Below are 20,149 nucleotides of genomic sequence, written 5' to 3' on the forward strand. Positions count from 1 at the left end.
GAACTGGGATTGTTTAGTCTGCGGAAGAGAAGAATGAGGGGGGATTTGATAGCTGCTTTCAACTACCTGAAAGGGGGTTCCAAAGAGGATGGCTCTAGACTGTTCTCAATGGTAGCAGATGACAGAACGAGGAGTAATGGTCTCAAGTTGCAATGGGGGAGGTTTAGATTGGATATTAGGAAAAACTTTTTCACTAAGAGGGTGGTGAAACACTGGAATGCGTTACCTAGGGAGGTGGTAGAATCTCCTTCCTTAGAGGTTTTTAAGGTCAGGCTTGACAAAGCCCTGGCTGGGATGATTTAACTGGGACTTGGTCCTGCTTCGAGCAGGGGGTTGGACTAGATGACCTTCTGGGGTCCCTTCCAACCCTGATATTCTATGATTCTATGATTCTATGTAGGTATTTCTAATGCATCCAGGGTTGCTGGAACTATTTGTATCATAGGGGTGTTGAGAGCCTTTGAATCAAACTGTAAACCCTGTACATCAGGGGTAGCCACCCTGTGGCTCCGGAGCCATATACGGCTCTTCAGAGGTTAATATGTGGCTCCTTGCATAGGCACCAACTCCGGGACTGGAGCTACAGGCGCCAACTTTCCAATGTGCTACAAAGTGCTCACTGCTCAACCCCTGGCTCTGCCCCAGGCCCCAGCCCCACTCCACTCCTTCTCCCAAGACCCCCAGCCCTTCCCCTGAGTCTGCCACACCCTTGCTCCTCTTCCTTCCCCCACCCTTCCCCTGAGCCTCCTGCACACCACAAAACAGCTGATCGCAGCAGGTGGGAGGCACAGGGATGGAGGGTTAGGTGCTTCTGGCAGGTGGGAGACACTGGAGGGGGAGCTGACGGGGAGCCGCTGACTTGTTACTGGGGCTCTTTGGTAATGCACATTGGTAAATTCTGGCTCCTTCTCAGGCTCAGGTTGGCCACCCCTGCTGTATATGACAGAAATCACTTCAAGCCAGGGGATGCACTAGCACCTATGAATGCACTCATCACCAGAGTATCTGAGGAATCATATACACACCAGCCAGTTCATTACAAAATTAAAACACAGTAGGCCAACTGTAGTAGTTGAGATAAAGTGGCTCATGAGAAAAATTTTAGAGTGAGATTTACACCCCCCATCCCACCTCCTAGTCTTCTCCGAGAAAAGGGCACTGAGAACAGCAAAAGCTAGCAATAACAACCAGCAGCTAAAATATCTTAAGAATGATTACAAAATAGATAAATGAGGCCACATGACTGAGTAGAATATTCTCATGAAGATTTAACTCTCTCTCTCTAGCCTTTGAACCTGAACTTCATTTTGGCACACTCACTTCCGAGTATTTACCTACTGATATTCAAAAATATTTGATAATATTTGTGCTATTCAGCAAATTTATTATTTAAATTTCCCCATCCTTAATGGACAGATCTGAAAAAGTGGTGGCTGCCTAAACTCTATTTTCTTTTATTTTAGAGTTCATGGTAAGAACCTTGTCCTTCTACATATTTACAAACAGCCATGAATACTTATGGAAGTATATAAATAATGCTGTTGTCAGCTATGAATGATGTATTATCATTCTTAACTTTGTTTATCCCTGAAGTGTCCTGGTTTTGATTTTGGTGGGTTTTTTTAAACAGTGTATTTGTCTTTCCATTTTCCTTTGTTACATAAATAAGTAAAGTTCAAACTGTCCTAAAAACTACTGGTTGGTTACTCAGTTCTTCCTTGCTTGCTAAATACGTTCATTTTTTACTTTAGCCCTCAAAAAGAAGAAATGTTATAAATGTAACACTATTTTACTTTTGCTCAATAAATGTGTAATGAGAAGGTGGCAAACTCCAGAATTTAAGTTAAGTCTGCTTGTGACAACTACTGTGGAGCCCAATCCTACTGCCAAACAAGTCAACAGGAGTCTTGCCATGGACTTCAATGGAAGCAGAAGAAAGCACCTATGACATACCTATGTTGGAATTTTTTTTGATGTACTAGAGGTCAGTTCCCCCCTTCTCTCCCCCAAGTCCCAGATTTGCTACAAATGTTTTAAAGGCATACTTTATATCTTTTTTTGTTTGCCGTACTGTAAGCAAGTCTGAATAAAGTTGTTCTTAGTCAATGTTAGCTTGCAATATTACAGTATTCATGAAATTGAGAAGCACTAAAACTAGTTTGTAAATGATAATTAGTCCTCCCATCACTGACTCCTGAGGGCAATGTGCTTACTTTACAGCTGTGGGTGGATGCAGAGATAAGTGCAAGTGAAATATTATTGATAGTCTGGACACTGTAGTAGTATACCACTTACACTGGGCCCAGACTAATATTTTAATCACACACAATATAATTCTCCAGTGCAGACAAGGCCAGAGAGGATAAGTGTATTGGAAGCAAAGCCTCATATACGCAGAGAAAAATACCTATTGCTGACAACGGGTACAGCTGAAACATTGTTTACCTGCAAGTATAGACAAGGACAAGTTGTGTTTGTCCTCATCTACACTTGCTGCTAGACCACATTTGTAGCAACATTTCCTCAGGTGCAAATACTGCCAATCCCTGATGTCGGTAATAAACATTTTTTTAACAATCTTCTGAAAATTAGACTTACGCTCCCTTCTCCCCTGGGATAACCACAGTCATTTCAAATGTATGGGTTTCTAGGAACATGATAAGTATAAGAGAGACAGTGTGAAGCAATCACATCTTGAGTTCAATCAAGGGCTATACTTGTGTATATTGAGAGAATACTGGAAGTTTCAGAGTAGCAGCCATGTTAGTCTGTATCCACAAAAAGAAAAGGAGGACTTGTAGCACCTTAGAGACTAACAAATTTATCTGAGCATAAGCTTTCGTGAGCTACAGCTCACTTCATCGGATGCATGCCTTCATCGGGGCTATGCATGCATCCAATGAAATGAGCTATAGTCCCGAAAGCTTATGCTCAAATAAATTTGTTAGTCTGTAAGGTGCCACAAGTCCTCCTTTTCTTCATACTGGAAGTGATAATGCTGAAGGGTATGTTGTGGAAGAATACTGGGGGAGCCTGGAGTTCATTAGGGTGCACTTGGGAAGTACGTTGCAGGGGAGCAACAACAACACTTGGCTCTTTCAGAGCATTTTTCATCAGTAGATCTCAAAAGCTTTTTATCAAGGGAGCCAAGTATCATTGTCCCTATTTCCCCACACATGAGAAAACAAAGGCATCGAACACCTGCACGGTAGATTAGTATGGTATGCTGGGGAGATACCTAGGGAGCATATAGAGAGGAACAAAGGGGGAGTTGGGAGTGTGTGGCTAGGTGGGGGTTGATTAGAAAGAATATCTGGGGGTTGTTGCATTCATGGGGCAGGTGCCAGGAGAGGTGAGCAGGGGGGGTTGCTAGGTGCGGGAGCTACAAGGTGTGTGAGGGTATCAGAAGGTAGAAGCAGTGCAGATGGGGCTCTGATGCAGACCCAGGCGCTTGTGCAGTTGCTCGGTGCCAGGAGTGCTGGGTCAGGGGTAGGGACTCTGTGAAAGGTAGGTGTGACAGGTAAAGAGTACAGGTGAAGGGGCTGAGTGGGACTGCTAGATACAAGGGGCTCTGGTGCAGGTGTTGCTAGGTGCAAGGGAGTACAAGGGGTAGGTGGTGCAGGAGAGGGGCGATGCAGGCTGGTAGGTGCAGGGGAGGGGCTATGTGAGGTTGCCAGGGGCTATGCAGGGTTGCTGGTGAAAGAGCTATGCAAGGAGGGCAGGGTGGGAGGTACTGGGGGGACACCGGGGGTGGCTGGGGCAGAGTGGGTGAGGGAGGGCTAGGGGCAGGGGCTATGCACAGGGTTGCTGTGGGAAGGGGACAGGAGGGTAGCGGTGCAGGATGCAGGGGAAGGGGGAGTGCCGAGGGGGCTCTGCAGGGTTGGCAGGGGCAGGGGGCTGTGCGGGATGGCAAAGGACCCGGGGGGGGGGGGCGAGGGGGGGGGCACAGGATGCGGCTGGGGGCGGGGTCTCAGGGGCGGGGCTGCCGCTGTCACTCACGCTGCGGTTGAAGGAGTTCCCGGGCAGGAGCGGTAGCGCCATGCTCGTGCCGGTCTCGAGCCCGATGCCGCCCCGGGGCTGGTGTTGCTGCCCGGACCCCGGCCGCTCGCGCCCCCCGCGCTGCCAGGCGGAGAGGAAACGTCAACGCGCTGTTTGGGATTCTGTTGCCTAGAGACCTGCGTCTGACATCACAGGGGGCGGTGTCATGGCAGCGGGGCGGGGCCCGGCCTAGGAGTGCCGGCTCTCGGCTGCCCCCTGCGGCTTCGGGGCGGTCACTGCACGTGCCCCTGCCGGCTGCCCCGCCCCTGTGGACCCAGCGCCCAGCCTGGGCTCCCGCTGCTGATTTCCCTGGGCTGGGGACTCCCCGGGGTTTGTATGGGGGGGCGGGGTGCTTCCCTTAAAGCGCCAGCTCCCGGAGTCAGGGGATTGGGGCGGCATTTCCGCCTGTCTCCCCCGCTTAGGGGCGCTCAGTGACCAACCCTGGTGGCTGTGGAGAAAAGCTTGGAAACGTGGCCCCCTGGAAGGTGCAAAACGCCCCCCGTAAAGAGAGAATCTCGTACCTTTTTTGTTTGATCTTGCACGTTACACGGTTCTGACCATGAAATTTAGCTCAGTGGATTTCATTTTCTGCTTCCCATGCACTGGCCCCATGCCCGCTATTTGCATTTACAGGATTACATGGCAGTATGTAAACATTTTTAAACCGTTTTCATTGACATTAAAAAGAAAAAAATCATGATGACAGGTTTCAGAGTAACAGCCGTGTTAGTCTGTATTCGCAAAAAGAAAAGGAGTACTTGTGGCACCTTAGAGACTAACCAATTTATTTGAGCATAAGCTTTCGTGAGCTACAGCTCACTTCATCGGATGCATACTGTGGAAAGTACAGAAGATCTTATTATATACACACAAAAAGCACGAAAAAATACCTCCTCCCACCCCACTCTCCTGCTGGTAATAGCTTATCTAAAGTGATCACTCTCCTTATAATGTGTATGATAATCAAGTTGGGCCATTTCCAGCACAAATCCAGGTTTTCTCACTCCCCCCCACACACACACAAACTCACTCTCCTGCTGGTAATAGCTTATCTAAAGTGACCACTCTCCTTACAATGTGTATGATAATCAAGTTGGGCCATTTCCAGCACAAATCCAGGTTTTCTCACCCCCCCCACACACACACAAACTCACTCTCCTGCTGGTAATAGCTTATCTAAAGTGATCACTCTCCTTACAACGTGTATGATAATCAAGTTGGGCCATTTCCAGCACAAATCCAGGTTTTCTCACCCCCCCCCCCCCACACACACACACAGACTCACTCTCCTGCTGGTAATAGCTTATCTAAAGTGACCACTCTCCTTATAATGTGTATGATAATCAAGGTGGGCCATTTCCAGCACAAATCCACAAATCCATGATGATGTTTTACTCAAGAACTTCACTATAAGTAGTGGCGAGCACGGTTCTGAGCGCAAACTTTAAGCTGATAGTGCCCAAGGGAGGTTTAATTTTTCCCGGTAAATAGGACACCCTCTTCGGGGCATTCTGGATGCTCAGTGCACCTCCAAAACATAGTCCAGAAAAGCAGCAACTGAAGGGCCTGTCTGTCCTTGTGTTTCACGTATGGATGGTCTAGCACTGTTTCATCAAAACTGTTTTTCCACAGAAAATTGGATTTTTGCCAAAAAAAAAAAAATTCAGAAAGTTCTGCTTTCCACAGCAGATTTCAATTTTTTATAAAAAAAAACTGGACAGCCTAGATCCAAAAAGATTTTGATTTTTGGCCAATAGCTGAAATATTTTAGCCAAAAAACCAAATATTTTGACTCTGATCTGCCACCACAGTGCCTCCTCGGCACTGTAGTTCAGTTGCTTCCTATCTGTATCCTCCATGGGTCAGACTCTGCAGGCAGGTGTCAGTTCTCCTTGTGCACCATAATCATGAGACTCCCATAATGCACTGCCTCCCTTCACCGCGGGGGGAGGAAGACTACGGGGTATCACAGGCGATATTGTCTGATCAGGGAGCCCACCCTGTAGAGAAAAATGGGAACATGAGGCATCCAAACAACAACTCAAACAATCCCCACAGCAGCATTTCCTGATCAAATTACTTTGATTGTTGGTAGAAATATTTCAGTTTTTGACGTTTTGCAGAAAAGTTGAAATTTTCCTTGGGGGAAATAACCTGTTTTGTTACCACCTCTGGTTTCAAAGAAGTTTTGCAAAAAGCTGTACAACTTTTGAAGGTGCCATTGTGTGTATGTAGCACCAGTACCACGCATATGACTAACCCCTTTCTGTGCTGACTGAAGTTCTAAGAACACCCCTACGATACACGTACCTTCTATATCCATTTCAATGTGTCTTTACCTTTTATTTATCTGTATAGTCCTCAGGAAACACTGTATATTCAAGCAGCAAAACTGTCAATGTTAGTAGCTTTCATTTGAAAGAGAGGGTCTGGAGGACATTGACACAAAGCATCTTGGAATGCTTACATGCCAATATGCTCCTATTCTTTTTGTGATTATTGAACTAGCATAGAAGCTTCTTTTCACTTCCATAGATCCAGCATCATAAATCCTATTTGAAAGCAAGAGGGCTACTATCAAAAATAGGCTCAGAGAATCCAATTAAAAGTTCTACTTTCATATACATTTCACTGTTAATTCATGGTGAGAAATTATTTCTACTTTTTAAAATTTCTAAGCAAAATAGAGTTTTCTGTTCAGTCTCTTTTGCAGGTATGAGCCCCATTCCATACTACATTAGTTAACCACAGGGAAAGCTTAAATGGACTAGTGCAATTTCATAATAACTACTTATGGACACTTCTTGTATTGACCAATAGGCTGATGAAATGATATTACTACATTAGTAAAATACCTTTTAATACCTCAGTTTTCAACTCAGAAAGAATTGAGAAAGTACTGCAGAGTTTATCCTAAATTAGGTCGGGACAATTCTATAAAGATGTGAAAATACAGAAGTGAGCATGGCTTTTCCATCAGCATGAACTCCAGCCATTATTAAGATGATTTTTTAAAAAGTGAACGGTAGAGAGTTTAAGCATAGAAGTTTCTGGTTATCAGGGAATAACATACAGATTAGCAAGGGGTGAAAAGTTTGGTTTAAGATAGGATGGTGTAAGGAATACATAATCTGCAATATCCTCGCTTGGGGGTAAAAGGTTGACGGGTCAAAGTACAGACATTGAGATATGAGGGTACGTTGTTCATATAATGGCTATGTTCAGGTGTGGAGTATAATGAGTGGATACGATGGTGAGGATGGATTGACCCTCATTTGGTGAGATTTAATGTTCAGTGAGTTTATGGTTCCAGTTCATATGGTCTAATGGAAAAAGTCTCTCGGTCCCTTTCTCATAGTCGATGCACGATGTTATTAAAGCCCTATCGGATCCAAGACAAATAAACAAAAATGCAAACTTTCCTCCTACATACTTTACTTTTGAAATAATGTCCTTAACTTTATCATCTCAAATCATCAGTGTTACCAGCTTTTCCCATTACTTTGGGGTATGCTCATTTATTAGGGTTACTCTTCTGGGGGTGGGAGGGTTTCTGTACTTCTATCAATGTACTGCTTGTGTCACTTGTGTTCCCATACGGAGCTCTGCTTCTCCCTGCTGCAAGTTCCCTCTCAATGGAGCTATCCTGCAGGACCTAGGTTCCCCAGGGCTGAGTTCTTCCAGCCCCAGAATCAGAAGAACACACACACACACACACACACACACACATACATATTAACAGAGTGTGTCTGAGAGGACCGGGTTAATCAGCACTCCCAAGCTGACCCCTTATATGTCCCTGGACTCAGCAGGCTGGGTCAAACAGCACCTCCAAGCTGTCCCCCTCCTATGCCATGGGCACCACTCCAGAATAGAGCGCGCCTGAGCAGGCTGGGTCAAGCAGCACTTTCAATCTGCCACCCTCCTATGTCCCAGGTTCAGCACGTCCCTATCCCCACTTTCACGTTACGATTGTTCTGGTAGTAACCCACCCGATGAGCAAACCCCACAGGATTTTTGGGCACTGCAGGGATCTTTTAGCTTAGGTACGAGAAGCGTTGCTGCAGAGCAAATGAGGAAACCAAAAAACACCTGGGGCATGGTGGGTGCGGGGGAGAGAAAGAGAAGCAACCAGCTCAGTCATGAAAGTTATTTATTGCCAGGTAATAACCATAGGGGAGCCAAACAAACAAAACAGTTATAATATTAAATCTAACTTAAATTTGATTATAAAAGTGAGGTTTAGAAAACTGTAACTGCCCACACAAGTCAGGGTCAGAAGGCTATACCTAGAGAGAGAGAGAGAGAGAGAGAGAGCTGGGTTCTCACCACTCCGTGAAGCTTGAATCGCTCAGGGGGGACAGGTAGTGGTGGTAGCTGAGGGTCCGGAGTGCTGGAGACAGGCAGAGCCTCCAACACGATCAGTCAGGAGAAGATGAAGTCCTAATGAAACTGCTGCAGATTTTGGATCCAGGTATCAGAACACTTACTTGAGCATGGGTAGCAGTTTTTTGTAGAGAAACAACAATGGTTCAAGGGAGAACACTAGATTTGTTTATGTGTAAACTGATAGCTCAAGGGAGTATACCAAAGTTGTTTTGTTCAGGTTAGACAATCGGAGCTGATCATTCCTGGCAATGGGCGGTGTTCCTTAGATGGAGCTCACAATGCAATTAGGGAGCTTCACTATTTTGGATACCAATGATGGACTTATTACTAGAATTGGTCTGAATAGCTACTGAGCTGGGTGTATGCAGGCCTGGGTTGGATCATTAATATCTGGAGCAGAGATCCCCCATGATGCAGTGCTACTCTGCTTTTCTGGTCCCAGAGTTCCATGCGGTTCTTGCCTTGGAATCTCTGTTCTCCATTCTGTATGTTAATGGAGATGCCTCCTTGTCCCATCTTTGACGCAAATGAGGCTAGGGGAGTTTCCTTAATCCTGTCACCCTTATCCCAGTGGTTTAGGTGTGTATCTCACTGCCTTTTCATTGCTTTTTGTAAGTCTTTCTTCTGATCGATTTTGGTTCAAGCAGAGGCTGGGCGGGGGGTGGGGAAGAGGGTGAAAGGTCTTTTGTGAGTCAGACAGGCCGGGTACTGTACCCTGGTTTCCCAAGAACACAGAGCTGCTAGGTAACATCAGATTGTAAATATATTTTGAAAGTGTACAAAAATCAGTTTCCTCTCTGTAGCTGAAGGAATGTGTGCTTTCATCTGTCACAAGCAACAAGAGATGGTTTTATACTACAGTATTATCAGCATCCTATTAAAAATCATAAGTAAATTCCAAGTGAGGTTTTGAAAGCCATACTTAGCACAATTAACACTCTGCAAAAACATGTTATTCACTGTGGGCCATATGCTTCTCTTCCTGTGTAAAAATGCACAGAATGTAAACACAGCCCTCAAAGTTGCAGGACTTTCAAAAAGCTGCCACTCTCCTGACTTCTGAATAGAGCAGGAGCCCAGGACGAATATGTAACTAGAATTTTTCATTCACCCAGAGACTTACAGGGATACCCAGGGAACACCCTTCAGATCTCAGGCTATATAAGGGTTTCCTTATATGTGGGCTTGTCTTCACTAGAAACTTAGGTCACGTTAGAACATGACTTTGAGGTGACATGTTAACTAACATGATGTCAAACAGACTTTGCAACCAATATCGGCAGGGACTGTTGTGTTTAATATTGTGTCAGATGGTCATGGAACTATACATTAAACCGCAACCAGCTGACATGTTGTTAAACATAACTTGTACAAATCTACACCAGTTGCAAAATTGTGTTTAACATCCCGTTAGTTAACATGAACCCACAACGTTGGGTTTAACTTGATCTAAATTTCCAATATAGACAAGACCTGTGTTGTTCTTGCCTTCCAGATAGCAATGGAAATCTGACTCACACAGCTATAGCCCAAAAAGAACTCACACTTCTTCCTACTTCTTTCGTGCATCTCACTAGGAAAACTGGCAGCCATAATTCACCTTTAGTGTAGCTCCATCAGAGGTAGTAAGAGTGGAAGTCATATTGTAGACAGGATTCAGACCTTTTTGCTACCATGTCATCTAACACAACACAGAGCAAGATTAGACAACATGGTGATAAAAATGCCTGAGCCCTTACTATTGTATCAGATGACATCATTGCAAAGTACAATTCACTAACAAGGGAACATCCATAGTGAACAGTCCCATGACTTCTTCCTCACATTCTGGCCAAGCTTTTCTTAGCTGCATGGAAATTAGCTCCTGCATAGTGGCCTTGGAGGGGCCAGAGGCAGCTGTGGAGGGGAACACATACAGAATTGCTGCTTTCCCTCCACATCATACCTCACCCTGCACAATTACTCAGCACAGTTAGGACTTTACTCTTGGCCTACATGATGTAACAGGTGAGAGAAGCATATGGTTTGTTTCAGGGGTTCTCAAACTTCATTGCACTGTGACCCCCTTCTGATGACAAAAATTACTACACGACCTGGGTGGGGAGCGGGGTCTTGGGCTTCAACTTTGGCTTGGGCTTTGGCCACAGACCCCAGCAAGTCTAATACCAGCCCTGACAACCCCATTAAAATGGGGTTGTAACCCACTTTGGGGTCCTGACCCACGGTTTGAGAACTGCTGTAAGAACATAACACACAATTGCAAACATTTTCCATCTACTCTTCCGTCACATTTTGCTTTCAGAAGTGAAGGAGCAATATATCCTGTCTAGAATCATTGATTCTGTTACCACATCCAGTTTTCTTTGAGAATGATTTATCATGGCTATCTTTTGTTCCTCACTTTTTATATTCATTTGAGAATATGGCCAAAACAAAAACAGATTCATTAGTACCATTACTGAAAAAGTGTTAAAAGAAAATATTTTTTAATAAAATCTTTGTATTAAATGAAGATTTTAATGACAAAGGACAGTAATATTAAATTAATTTCAGAGTGGTAGCAGTGTTAGTCTGTATCAGCAAAAAGAACGAGGAGTACTTGTGGCACCTTAGAGACTAACAAATTTATTTGAGCATAAGCTTTCGTGGGCTAAAACCCACTTCATCGGATGCATGCAGTGGAAAATACAGTAGGAAGATATATATACACATAGAACATGAAAAAATGGGTGTTGCCATACACACTATAACGCGAGTGATCAGTTAAGGAGAGCTATTATCAGCAGGAGAAAAAAAACCTTTTGTAGTGATAAGCAGGATTGCCCATTTCCAACAGTTGACAAGAAGGTGTGAGTAACAGTGGGGGGAGGGGGGAAATAAGCATGGGGAAATAGTTTTACTTTGTGTAATGACCCATCTACTCCCAGTCTTTATTCAAGCCTAATTTAATGGTCTCCAGTTTGCAAATTAATTCCAATTCAGCAGTTTCTCGTTGGTGTTTGTTTTTGAAGTTTTTTTGTTGTAGTATTGCGACTTTTAGGTCTGTAATTAAGTGACCAGGGAGGTTGAAGTGTTCTCCAACTGGTTTTTGAATGTCATAATTCTTGACATCTGATTTGTGTCCCTTTATTCTTTTACGTAGAGACTGTCCGGTTTGGCCAATGTACATGGCAGAGGGGCATTGCTGGCACATGATGGCATATATCACATTGGTAGATGTGCAGGTGAACGAGCCTCTGATAGTGTGGCTGATGTGATTAGGTCCTATGATGGTGTCCCCTGAATAGATATGTGGACAGAGTTGTACATCCTGACAGCAACAGAGAGTTATAATGGCAAACATACATCAGACACTGTATTGGTTCTGTAGTACAAGGAGGAAGAAGGCAGAAAGGAAGCCAAAGGGCTAAAAAAAAATACAATATATTATTACCATGGTGAAAAGAGAAACATAGTGATTCTAATCTGTATTGGGACTGTTTTTCAAGCAATATTCAAACTATGATCTCCTGATTTGCTTTGAACAAAACTACTCACCACTTGGGCATTTTTGTCACAAAGGGCCTAATTTTCCTCTCATTTATATTGGTTTTACACTGAAGTAATTACATTTCCTTCAATGAAGTTACACTTGACTCACACCAGTATACATGAGTAGAGAACTCGGTCCCAGGAATGCATTTCATCTATATATCCTTCATGTTTGCAAAATCTTCACGTAATTGGAGCATCTACGATATAGCAGTCGGAAAGAGCCATGGCACATGAACCATAATCCCCTTCTCCCAGCCATGCTGCCTATGCCAGCTTCAGAGAGAGGGACGGTTTAAGAGCAGCTATGCCAGTTTTAAACTACTGGCAGATCCCCCTACATTGAAGTGACCTTCCTGTGGCTAGTTACTTTGGCTAAGCTGCCCTAACACAGGGAAGAATCTGAGCTTGTATGTGAAATACTTCATGGTAAAAGCTTGCCATTTCATAATAATGAGCATGAATATGAGATAGACTAGGATGTAAAGTTACATCAGGTACAGTGGTACTTTTAAAGTGTCTCTACAGGTTTTGAAGTTCTTACCAGTTTGATATACATACTGCGTACATGTAGGCAGAAGTGATCAGAAGTCAGCATGGCTGCCATTGAAATCAGTGGGAATTTCATCATTGACTTTAAAAAAAGCAGAGTTAGACCTACACGGAGTGCATTTGAAAATCATACCCATACTGGGGATCACCAGTAAAAGCAGCAAAAACTTTCCAACTGACAGAAACTTTTAAAGTGCAACCACTGTATATATTCAGTGTGACCTGGGATATGCTATAACTGTGCAGCTCCTACTCACCCCCACATCATGGGCCAACGCGAGATGCTTGTGAAAGTAAAGCATGTGAAATAGTATGCATGTGAAAGTAAAGCATCTGATTAAACTCAGAGCTGGAATGCTCTGTTTTTGCAGGAAAACTGTAGACACACTTTTACTAAAACGCACAGCAACTGCTGGGAAGACTAGGAAAGCTCTAGCCCCATGTGACAGGACATACACAAGCAACGAAGGGAAGCATGAATCCACTGCTCAGCAGCAATAACCATTTTTCATCATTTACTGAGGCCTCTCTGTTATATTTTCTCATACACAAAGCATGCATTTCTCAATCTAGGTGACATTTATTTTAGATTTAGAAACTGCACAGAAAGAACTAATATAAAGTCACCATAAGGCGGGAGAGCCCTGTGACTCCCTCTGTGACATTCTGCAACTGAACTGAAATGCAAAATGGCAATCTGTCCCCCAGCCAACCCTGCAGCTGCCAGGGAGAGGCCTCTATATTTAAAGGTACAGTACCTAAAAAACAGCATGGCAACGTCAGAGTTTAAAGTAGAATGAAAGAGGAGGAGGAACTCTCACTGCACCAACCAAGGAGGAGTGGGGAGCTGTACTTTGCTTTTATACACTTCCTTTTACTTTAATCACTGGGTAACATTTCCCTTCAGTGATAGGACACAAAACTACACACAGCACATGCATCTTGTGAATTTCTGCTGTGTCTGTGTGCTGTGCCCAGGTAACAAAACTACAGATTTGGCCCAGAGGAAGTGCCCAGAGAAATTTATTCTTGTTTCCACCATTGGTTACTTGTCTGCAGCCTGAATACTCTATTGTAAACACTATCAAATATAATAACTGAAATACAGCAAGTTGCTTAAAAGCCCAGTTGCTGTCTCTACTCATCAAGGGTTGTTAACCTGCTGCCTACTGCCTTTGAAAATTTCCCAGGCATTTCTCCAAGTTTCCCCTTGAAGGCTGCCTTGAAGCTTTGACATCAGTTGGAGCTGCATGAAGGAATTACCAGTTCCCTCTCTCCTCCAAATTCTGCATTTCCCAGCTTAATCTTTTAGGCTGATGGATAAAAAGAAAAACATTTTAAAAAGTTCCCAAGCCCATGTTTAAGCTTCCTTTTTCCAGTCAGTCTTGAGACTCTAATATTGATCAAGGCTTTTCTAAGGATGTACTTATACTCCACCCTCATGCTACTGGTACACTGTGTCCTAGATTCAGCGTCTATTTCAATTAAGAAAATAGAGGAGGAAATGCCATTTATTTTTAAAATAAAAAGCTTTCAAGCTATCCTTGCAGGCTGCTTTGAGGATCTGGTATTGATCAAAGCTGCTTTGAGGAATCATCTGTTTTGCCTGGAATAGGATAGCATATTGTCCATACAGACTGTTAATGCAGTGTAAGATATTAAAACAGCTGGTACATTTTTGCATTAGAAGCAGTGCTGGGAGAAACTCTAAGGATTCAAAAATCTGTGAACGAATAAAATCAGATGTTTCAGAGCCCCATCTCTTTTCACGCTGCCTTTCATTTTCTCGTCTTTTTGTTTTCTTATTTTTGCACTTCTTCCTGTCTCTTTTTGTCTTCTTCCCCCTTTGTCTTGTATTTCTGTTGGCTTTCTTACATTCCCTTCTTCCCTCCCCACATCATCCCTTTCCTGGCTTCTTCTTGATCCTCCTTATTCTCATGACCTCTTTTGTATTTCTTCCCATTGACCATCCATATCTTCTCATCTGCTGCATGTTTTGCTTGTATGTCTGTCAGTCCTCCTCATACTTTTTGCCAAGCCACCCATTCCCATTTCTAAATCAGTTCTTCCAGAAGCAGCACTGCCTTCCTTTCAGTGACTGACAAGAGGTGTGGGCCTACCTCTCCTCTCACTTAATGTCACTGAAGTTAGTGGACTTACACTGGTGGAAAACCAATGTAAGTGAGAAGAGAATCAGGCCCCCTGCTTCCAAAGCTGTTGGAAGCATGTTGAACATGCTGAAGAACAAGTGGCCATGCAGGAAATAGGAGAGGCTGTGTAGGTTAGAATTATTGAACTGGAAGCTTCAGTAGAAATTTCTGGTTTCGCTCAGGAAATCCAATCTTGTCAAGTGTGAGGAGAATTTGTAGTTGCTCAGCTGTATTTCTACTCTTCAGTTCACTGAACTGGTTTGTTCAGTTCCAATTTAAATATAGTGCTGTGAGGGTCTTTTGCATTATAGAGTGTAGTATATGTAAAAGGGTTAATTTGGAAATAAACAGCTATGAGAAACTGCCAGAAATGGTTTCATGCCCTCAGAGCATGATTCGCCAATGCGAGATTGTTCTGATGATGTAATGCTGCTAACTTGTATTTCACTGATGGAGGGTATTGTCTTGTGAATTGCTGCTCCAGAGTTGTTATTGTTTTGGGGGCTGCGGTGGGGAGGGGGGAAAGATTAAAGAAGTTTCTTTCTCCAACTTGCAATTCTGTTCAAGTTCACCTACAGGCTCCCAATTGCTATGGTTCCAAACTAAAAAGGCTCAAGATCGTGTCAATAAAAAGGATAGAGAGGGTTAAAATAAAACATGTCCTTCTGGCACCATAGGACACAAATATCAGACTGCCTGCAGTGCACTCCACAACACAGTAGGTCCAGTCTTTTTTTTTTTTTTTCCATGTTAAATGCTGTAGCAAGGATATTTAAAAAAAAATAAAACTGGGCAGAATTCTTAAGGGAATTGCAATTAACTGGAACAACAACTAATGTGAAAGTTAAGAACTTAACAGCCATGACAGTGTCCCTTTAAATTACACTTGTTCAGTACAATGGAACTAAAGTGTTCTGTGCTTATGCATATCTTTCTAACAAATGAGTGCACAAATATTTGGCTCTTAACTATGAACTAAATGGTATGACATTTGCCTGGGAAAATTAATTACTTTAACATGTGTTGTATAAAATATGGGATAATCATGTACCGTATTTGGATGCTGCAGAATGTTTCTCAGTTATCAAGTCATTATCAAAGGAAATTTATGTGAAATAAACAAGAAATACAGATACACGCTGTAAATGTCATGTTATGCTCAAGGGCCTTTTGCGGCTGAATAACTTTTATGTGGATGAGAAGGCCAGGATCATGCTGATCCTCAAGCCCAAGCAATAAGTCAAGTTACTACCGGTTAATTTTTACATGTACACGTAATTTTGTTGTTATATAATGTATCTGGGACATCTCTGTTTCAAGTTGTAGTGCCCGATAAAGACGTCTAAATATAAGGAGTAAGACAGGATCAAATCAGATTAACCTTAGGGATGCTGAATATGCTTGATACAGAATTTAAAACTGTTTGGATGTGAGGGAAAGAAGTGGAAAAAATAAGGTAACTGTTATTGATATTATAGGTGATAGGATAGGGAAAGTGCTAACTTACTACTGTTTGGGGTTTTTTTGAGATAGTGGACAAATCTTCCTCATAGATTTTCCACACAAATGGGCCCCTCCCTGCAGGTTTGTCACATCTCCCAAGTGAAGAAGGTTCAGTCACTTCCACAACACTGTCCTCCTTTCAGAGTCCAGGCCCCCACCACCAGAGGGGGCAGCCCTGAGCCTGTGGCAGCAGAGACGGTGTCTTGCCACAGTAGGTAACATTTCTTTCTAATCCACTCATTTAAAAGTTAGGTTAGGTTCTGAAGCAGGAGGGTTTTTGTCTCTTCAAATCTTTCGGATTTTTAAAATGTAATCTTTACTAATGTAAATCTGGATGTTCTCATCATCCATATAAATGTCCAGTCCTTCTTTGAATCCTGCTAAGCTCTTGGCCTCTTGTGGCAATGAGCTCCATAGATTAATTGTGTGTTGCTTGGAAAAGTATTTCCTCCTGTCATTTTGAAATGTGTTGCCTTTCAGTTTCATTTAACGTCCCTTTGTTCTTGCATTATTAGAAAAAAAAATGTGACCTACTTTCTGTAAACAATTAATTATTTTGTATACTCCCCGTATTCATCTCCTCTCTTAATTAAACATTCCATCTCTGAATGTTCTTACATACCTATGGTCACTTTCATTTCCTGCTTGTGAATCTCCTCTACATATCATATCCTTGTAAAGGTAGGGTGACCAGAACTATACTATACTATACTATACTATAGTGTGACAGAACACACTATACCATGAATACCGTGAAATTATAATGTGGTTGAGGTAATATCTCTTATTGGGCCGACTTCTGGACCTGAAGAGAAGCTGTGTAAGCTTGAAAGCTTGTTTGTCTCACCAACAAAAGTTGGTTCAATAAAAGATATTACCCTACTTTGTCTCCCTAATAGCCTAGGACCAACACGGCTACAACACTGCATACGTGAAATTATAATGACAGTGTTATTTTCCATCACATTCCTTATGTATCCTAACAGCTGCTTTCCTTTTTTTGACCAGTGGTTTTCACTGAGCTATCCACAGTGATATTCAGGTCGTTTTCCTGACTTCCTACAGTTAATTTAGGAACTAGCAATGTTTGTGACAGTTCAGATTATTCCCTCCAATGTACATTACTTGGCATTTATCAACATTGACATACTTTTACTATTGTGTTGTCTACTCACCTAAATTGGTTAGAGCTTTCTGGAATTGCTCAATCTTCTCTTGATTTGAGGAACCTAAATAATTTGGTGTCATCTGCAAATTTTGCCATCACATTGCTCCCGCCTTTTTCCAAATAATGACAGTTAAACAACATTGGTCCTAGTGTGATACCTCATGGTATTATCATTTTCATATTACATCCCCAAAAATGACATTACAAGAATGTTAAGGTTGCAAAGTCAAGCCCTCAAAATTTAGGAAATTCCGGAATTAAGGCTACCTGTGCCCTCTTGTGTGTATGCATTATGAATAGACTTTAATTACATGATCACATACTGTTTTTCCACAGGACTTCTGCCTTATTTAGTGCACTGGATAGATGGTGCTCACTGAATGCATCCGATGAAGTGAGCTGTAGCTCATGAAAGCTTATGCTCAAATAAATTTATTAGTCTCTAAGGTGCCACAAGTACTCCTTTTCTTTTTACTGAATAGATAGCCATTCAATATTTCTGATCCACGAAATAGCCCAATGTACTTATTATCTAAGTAGATGGTCAACATAAACTGCACTGGGAGACCTAAAAGAAGCATTATATTTGTTTTGATTTCAGGTCTATTTAGTCTTATGGGTAGGTGACAGTAATTTTATCGAGTTGGGTTATTGTCTGTGGGCTTCACAGAGGAGAGGGGTTGTAGAGTTTAAATAGTTTAAAGGTGCAACACATCAGGGGTTTAATCTATACACCAGCCACAATTCAATTTTAGAAAAATTGAAGGCTTTACATTTTTCCTTTTTTTCTTCCTATTGTAAATTAGCTTGATGATCAGACAGAGCATTATACAGGAAAAAATTAGTGACTTCTGCAATTAGTTTTTCATTTAACAATGACAGCTTTCTATACTGAGGCAGAGTAAAAGAACTGTAAACTATGAAGTATTTGTTGGATGTTTCCTATTACATAGCCTCTGCATCTATTTTATTCATATTAAGTGAAATTCGTTTTGATAGATAACATCATTAACAGCTGAACTGAAATGACTAACCTTTGCAATAAGGTATTCCTAATTCAACAAAAATTGGTACAAATGGGCTCAAACTGAAGCTCCAGATCCAAAGACCATCTAAACTTGGTGTCAGTTCACATCCAGACCCTGACTTTATTTATGGCCCCATCTTTATAATGAGCCATACTAAAACACCAGATCTAAATACCACCGGTCTTTGGGGAAGTTTGAATCCAGAACCAAATTTTGTAGGTCAGGCACAAAGCCATGCTCCCAGGTATCTCAAGAACTCACCGTAGGGAGGTTTTCAGAAGTGTGGAGGCGGAACTTGCATTAGTCAATGCTGATTCTAATTGCCACTGTTCGAATGCATTTTTCAGAAACTGATTTGATATTACCTCTTCAGTGACCCTCAGTTTAGCACCTAGAAGCCAACAAACCACCTTTCAATGTCATCAGTGAAGAGGACATTTTTGTGTGTCTATCCAGCCAAGTCTGTTGCTCATGCTTGTGCTGTGATTAACCACTGCAATGACTACACAAATGTCAGTGTTCTATTCACCTGGGGATTATCTTCTTCTGATAACAATGAGAAGCTATTCATATGAATGCCTATTAACAAATTATAAAGCCATATGGTGCCTGCAAATAAATGCATGCTCAAGCTCTATTGGGAATACAGTCCTAGATTGCCTGAGGTGTACCCCAGTCTAGCCCTTCCTCTCTATACATGATGAAAGCATGTACTTTGTACCAATCTGCTTCCAATGGAAGGGATTTACTTTAGTTTTGGTATCTATACAAGTGGGATGGGAAAAAGGCCATCAAGATGAGTCCTTTTATTCTGGCTTTTCTTTTAAATAAATAGTGAAGCTGCCGTCCTTAAGAGAAAGGTAAGAGCGTGTTGATTTTGCTCTGTGCATGCTTGGTTCTAGTAATACATTAGGAAATGTAGAGATGTGGGATGCCTGGTAGCTATAGCAGTAAACTATTACAATCAACCATTACATTTGTCTGTCTTGTATAATTTACAATAACATAGCCCATACAGATTAGTAAAAATTAAAAATATCAGCTGTGTGTAGTAAAATATTGTGTTGTTATTATTACCTCATGCAACTATGAACTTTTTGTTTTGAATGTCCGCTATTCAAAGGAAAACAATGAGGTCTGCAATCACAATTAATTCCAGAGATTAATGTTACATGTCCACACAAAGAGAAACACGGCACAGAAGCCATTCACTGCAATTATGAAGTAAATTATTAATGTTTCTAATTAAAGGGATTTTTGAAATAATAATACACAACAGAAGTTTGGTTACATACACATAGAAAAGTCACCCCAGATCAACTCCATGAAAGTCATGGGAGCTCCATCCCTAATGGCATATAGAACCTGAGAAGAAGGAGCAGTATTATAACGACAAATTTTAACAGATTTGTCATTTTACAATGTTCTATGGAAAGTTAAAGAGATGGCCTACAGTGCCAGTTTATCCCCTTATATCTGCTTACAAAGCCTGTGTCATTCTTTATATATGTGTTTTTCCCAAGCCAATGACTGACTATGCTTTTTTCTAAAATAAAATACAAAGCATTACTACTAGGCCAACACTGCTAAGCAACCTTGCAACAACAAACCAAAAAACCATCTTAAAATGGCTAAAGATAGCCAGTGGAGAATTCCCTTGCACAGGGGAACTTTCTCTGTGGAAAGACAGCAGAGATCACTCTGCCACCTCCTATGCCAGCTGTCTCTCTCCCCCTCACGCACTCTCCTCTATTCATGGGGTATGTCAGGCATGTTACATGGATGGGTTA

General features: G+C 42.2%; 1 protein-coding gene across 2 annotated transcripts in view; it reads right to left on the bottom strand.

Annotated features, from left to right (window-relative positions):
* The window catches only part of EFHC2 (EF-hand domain containing 2), an 89,851-nt gene extending 85,623 nt beyond the window's left edge, over positions 1–4,228 (bottom strand). Inside the window, exon 1 of one of the 2 annotated variants that reach the window (XM_043538111.1) lies at positions 4,000–4,228. In XM_043538111.1, the coding sequence (XP_043394046.1) occupies positions 4,000–4,041 (42 nt within the window). In that variant the 5' untranslated portion in view covers positions 4,042–4,228. The remainder of the gene's footprint in view (positions 1–3,999) is intronic. The other variant, XM_007064441.4, reaches the window with a different exon arrangement.
* Positions 4,229–20,149: the final 15,921 nt, after the last annotated feature.

This window comes from Chelonia mydas, chromosome 1 (assembly GCF_015237465.2).
Source record: "Chelonia mydas isolate rCheMyd1 chromosome 1, rCheMyd1.pri.v2, whole genome shotgun sequence".
In the NCBI taxonomy this organism is placed as follows: Eukaryota; Metazoa; Chordata; order Testudines; family Cheloniidae; genus Chelonia; species Chelonia mydas.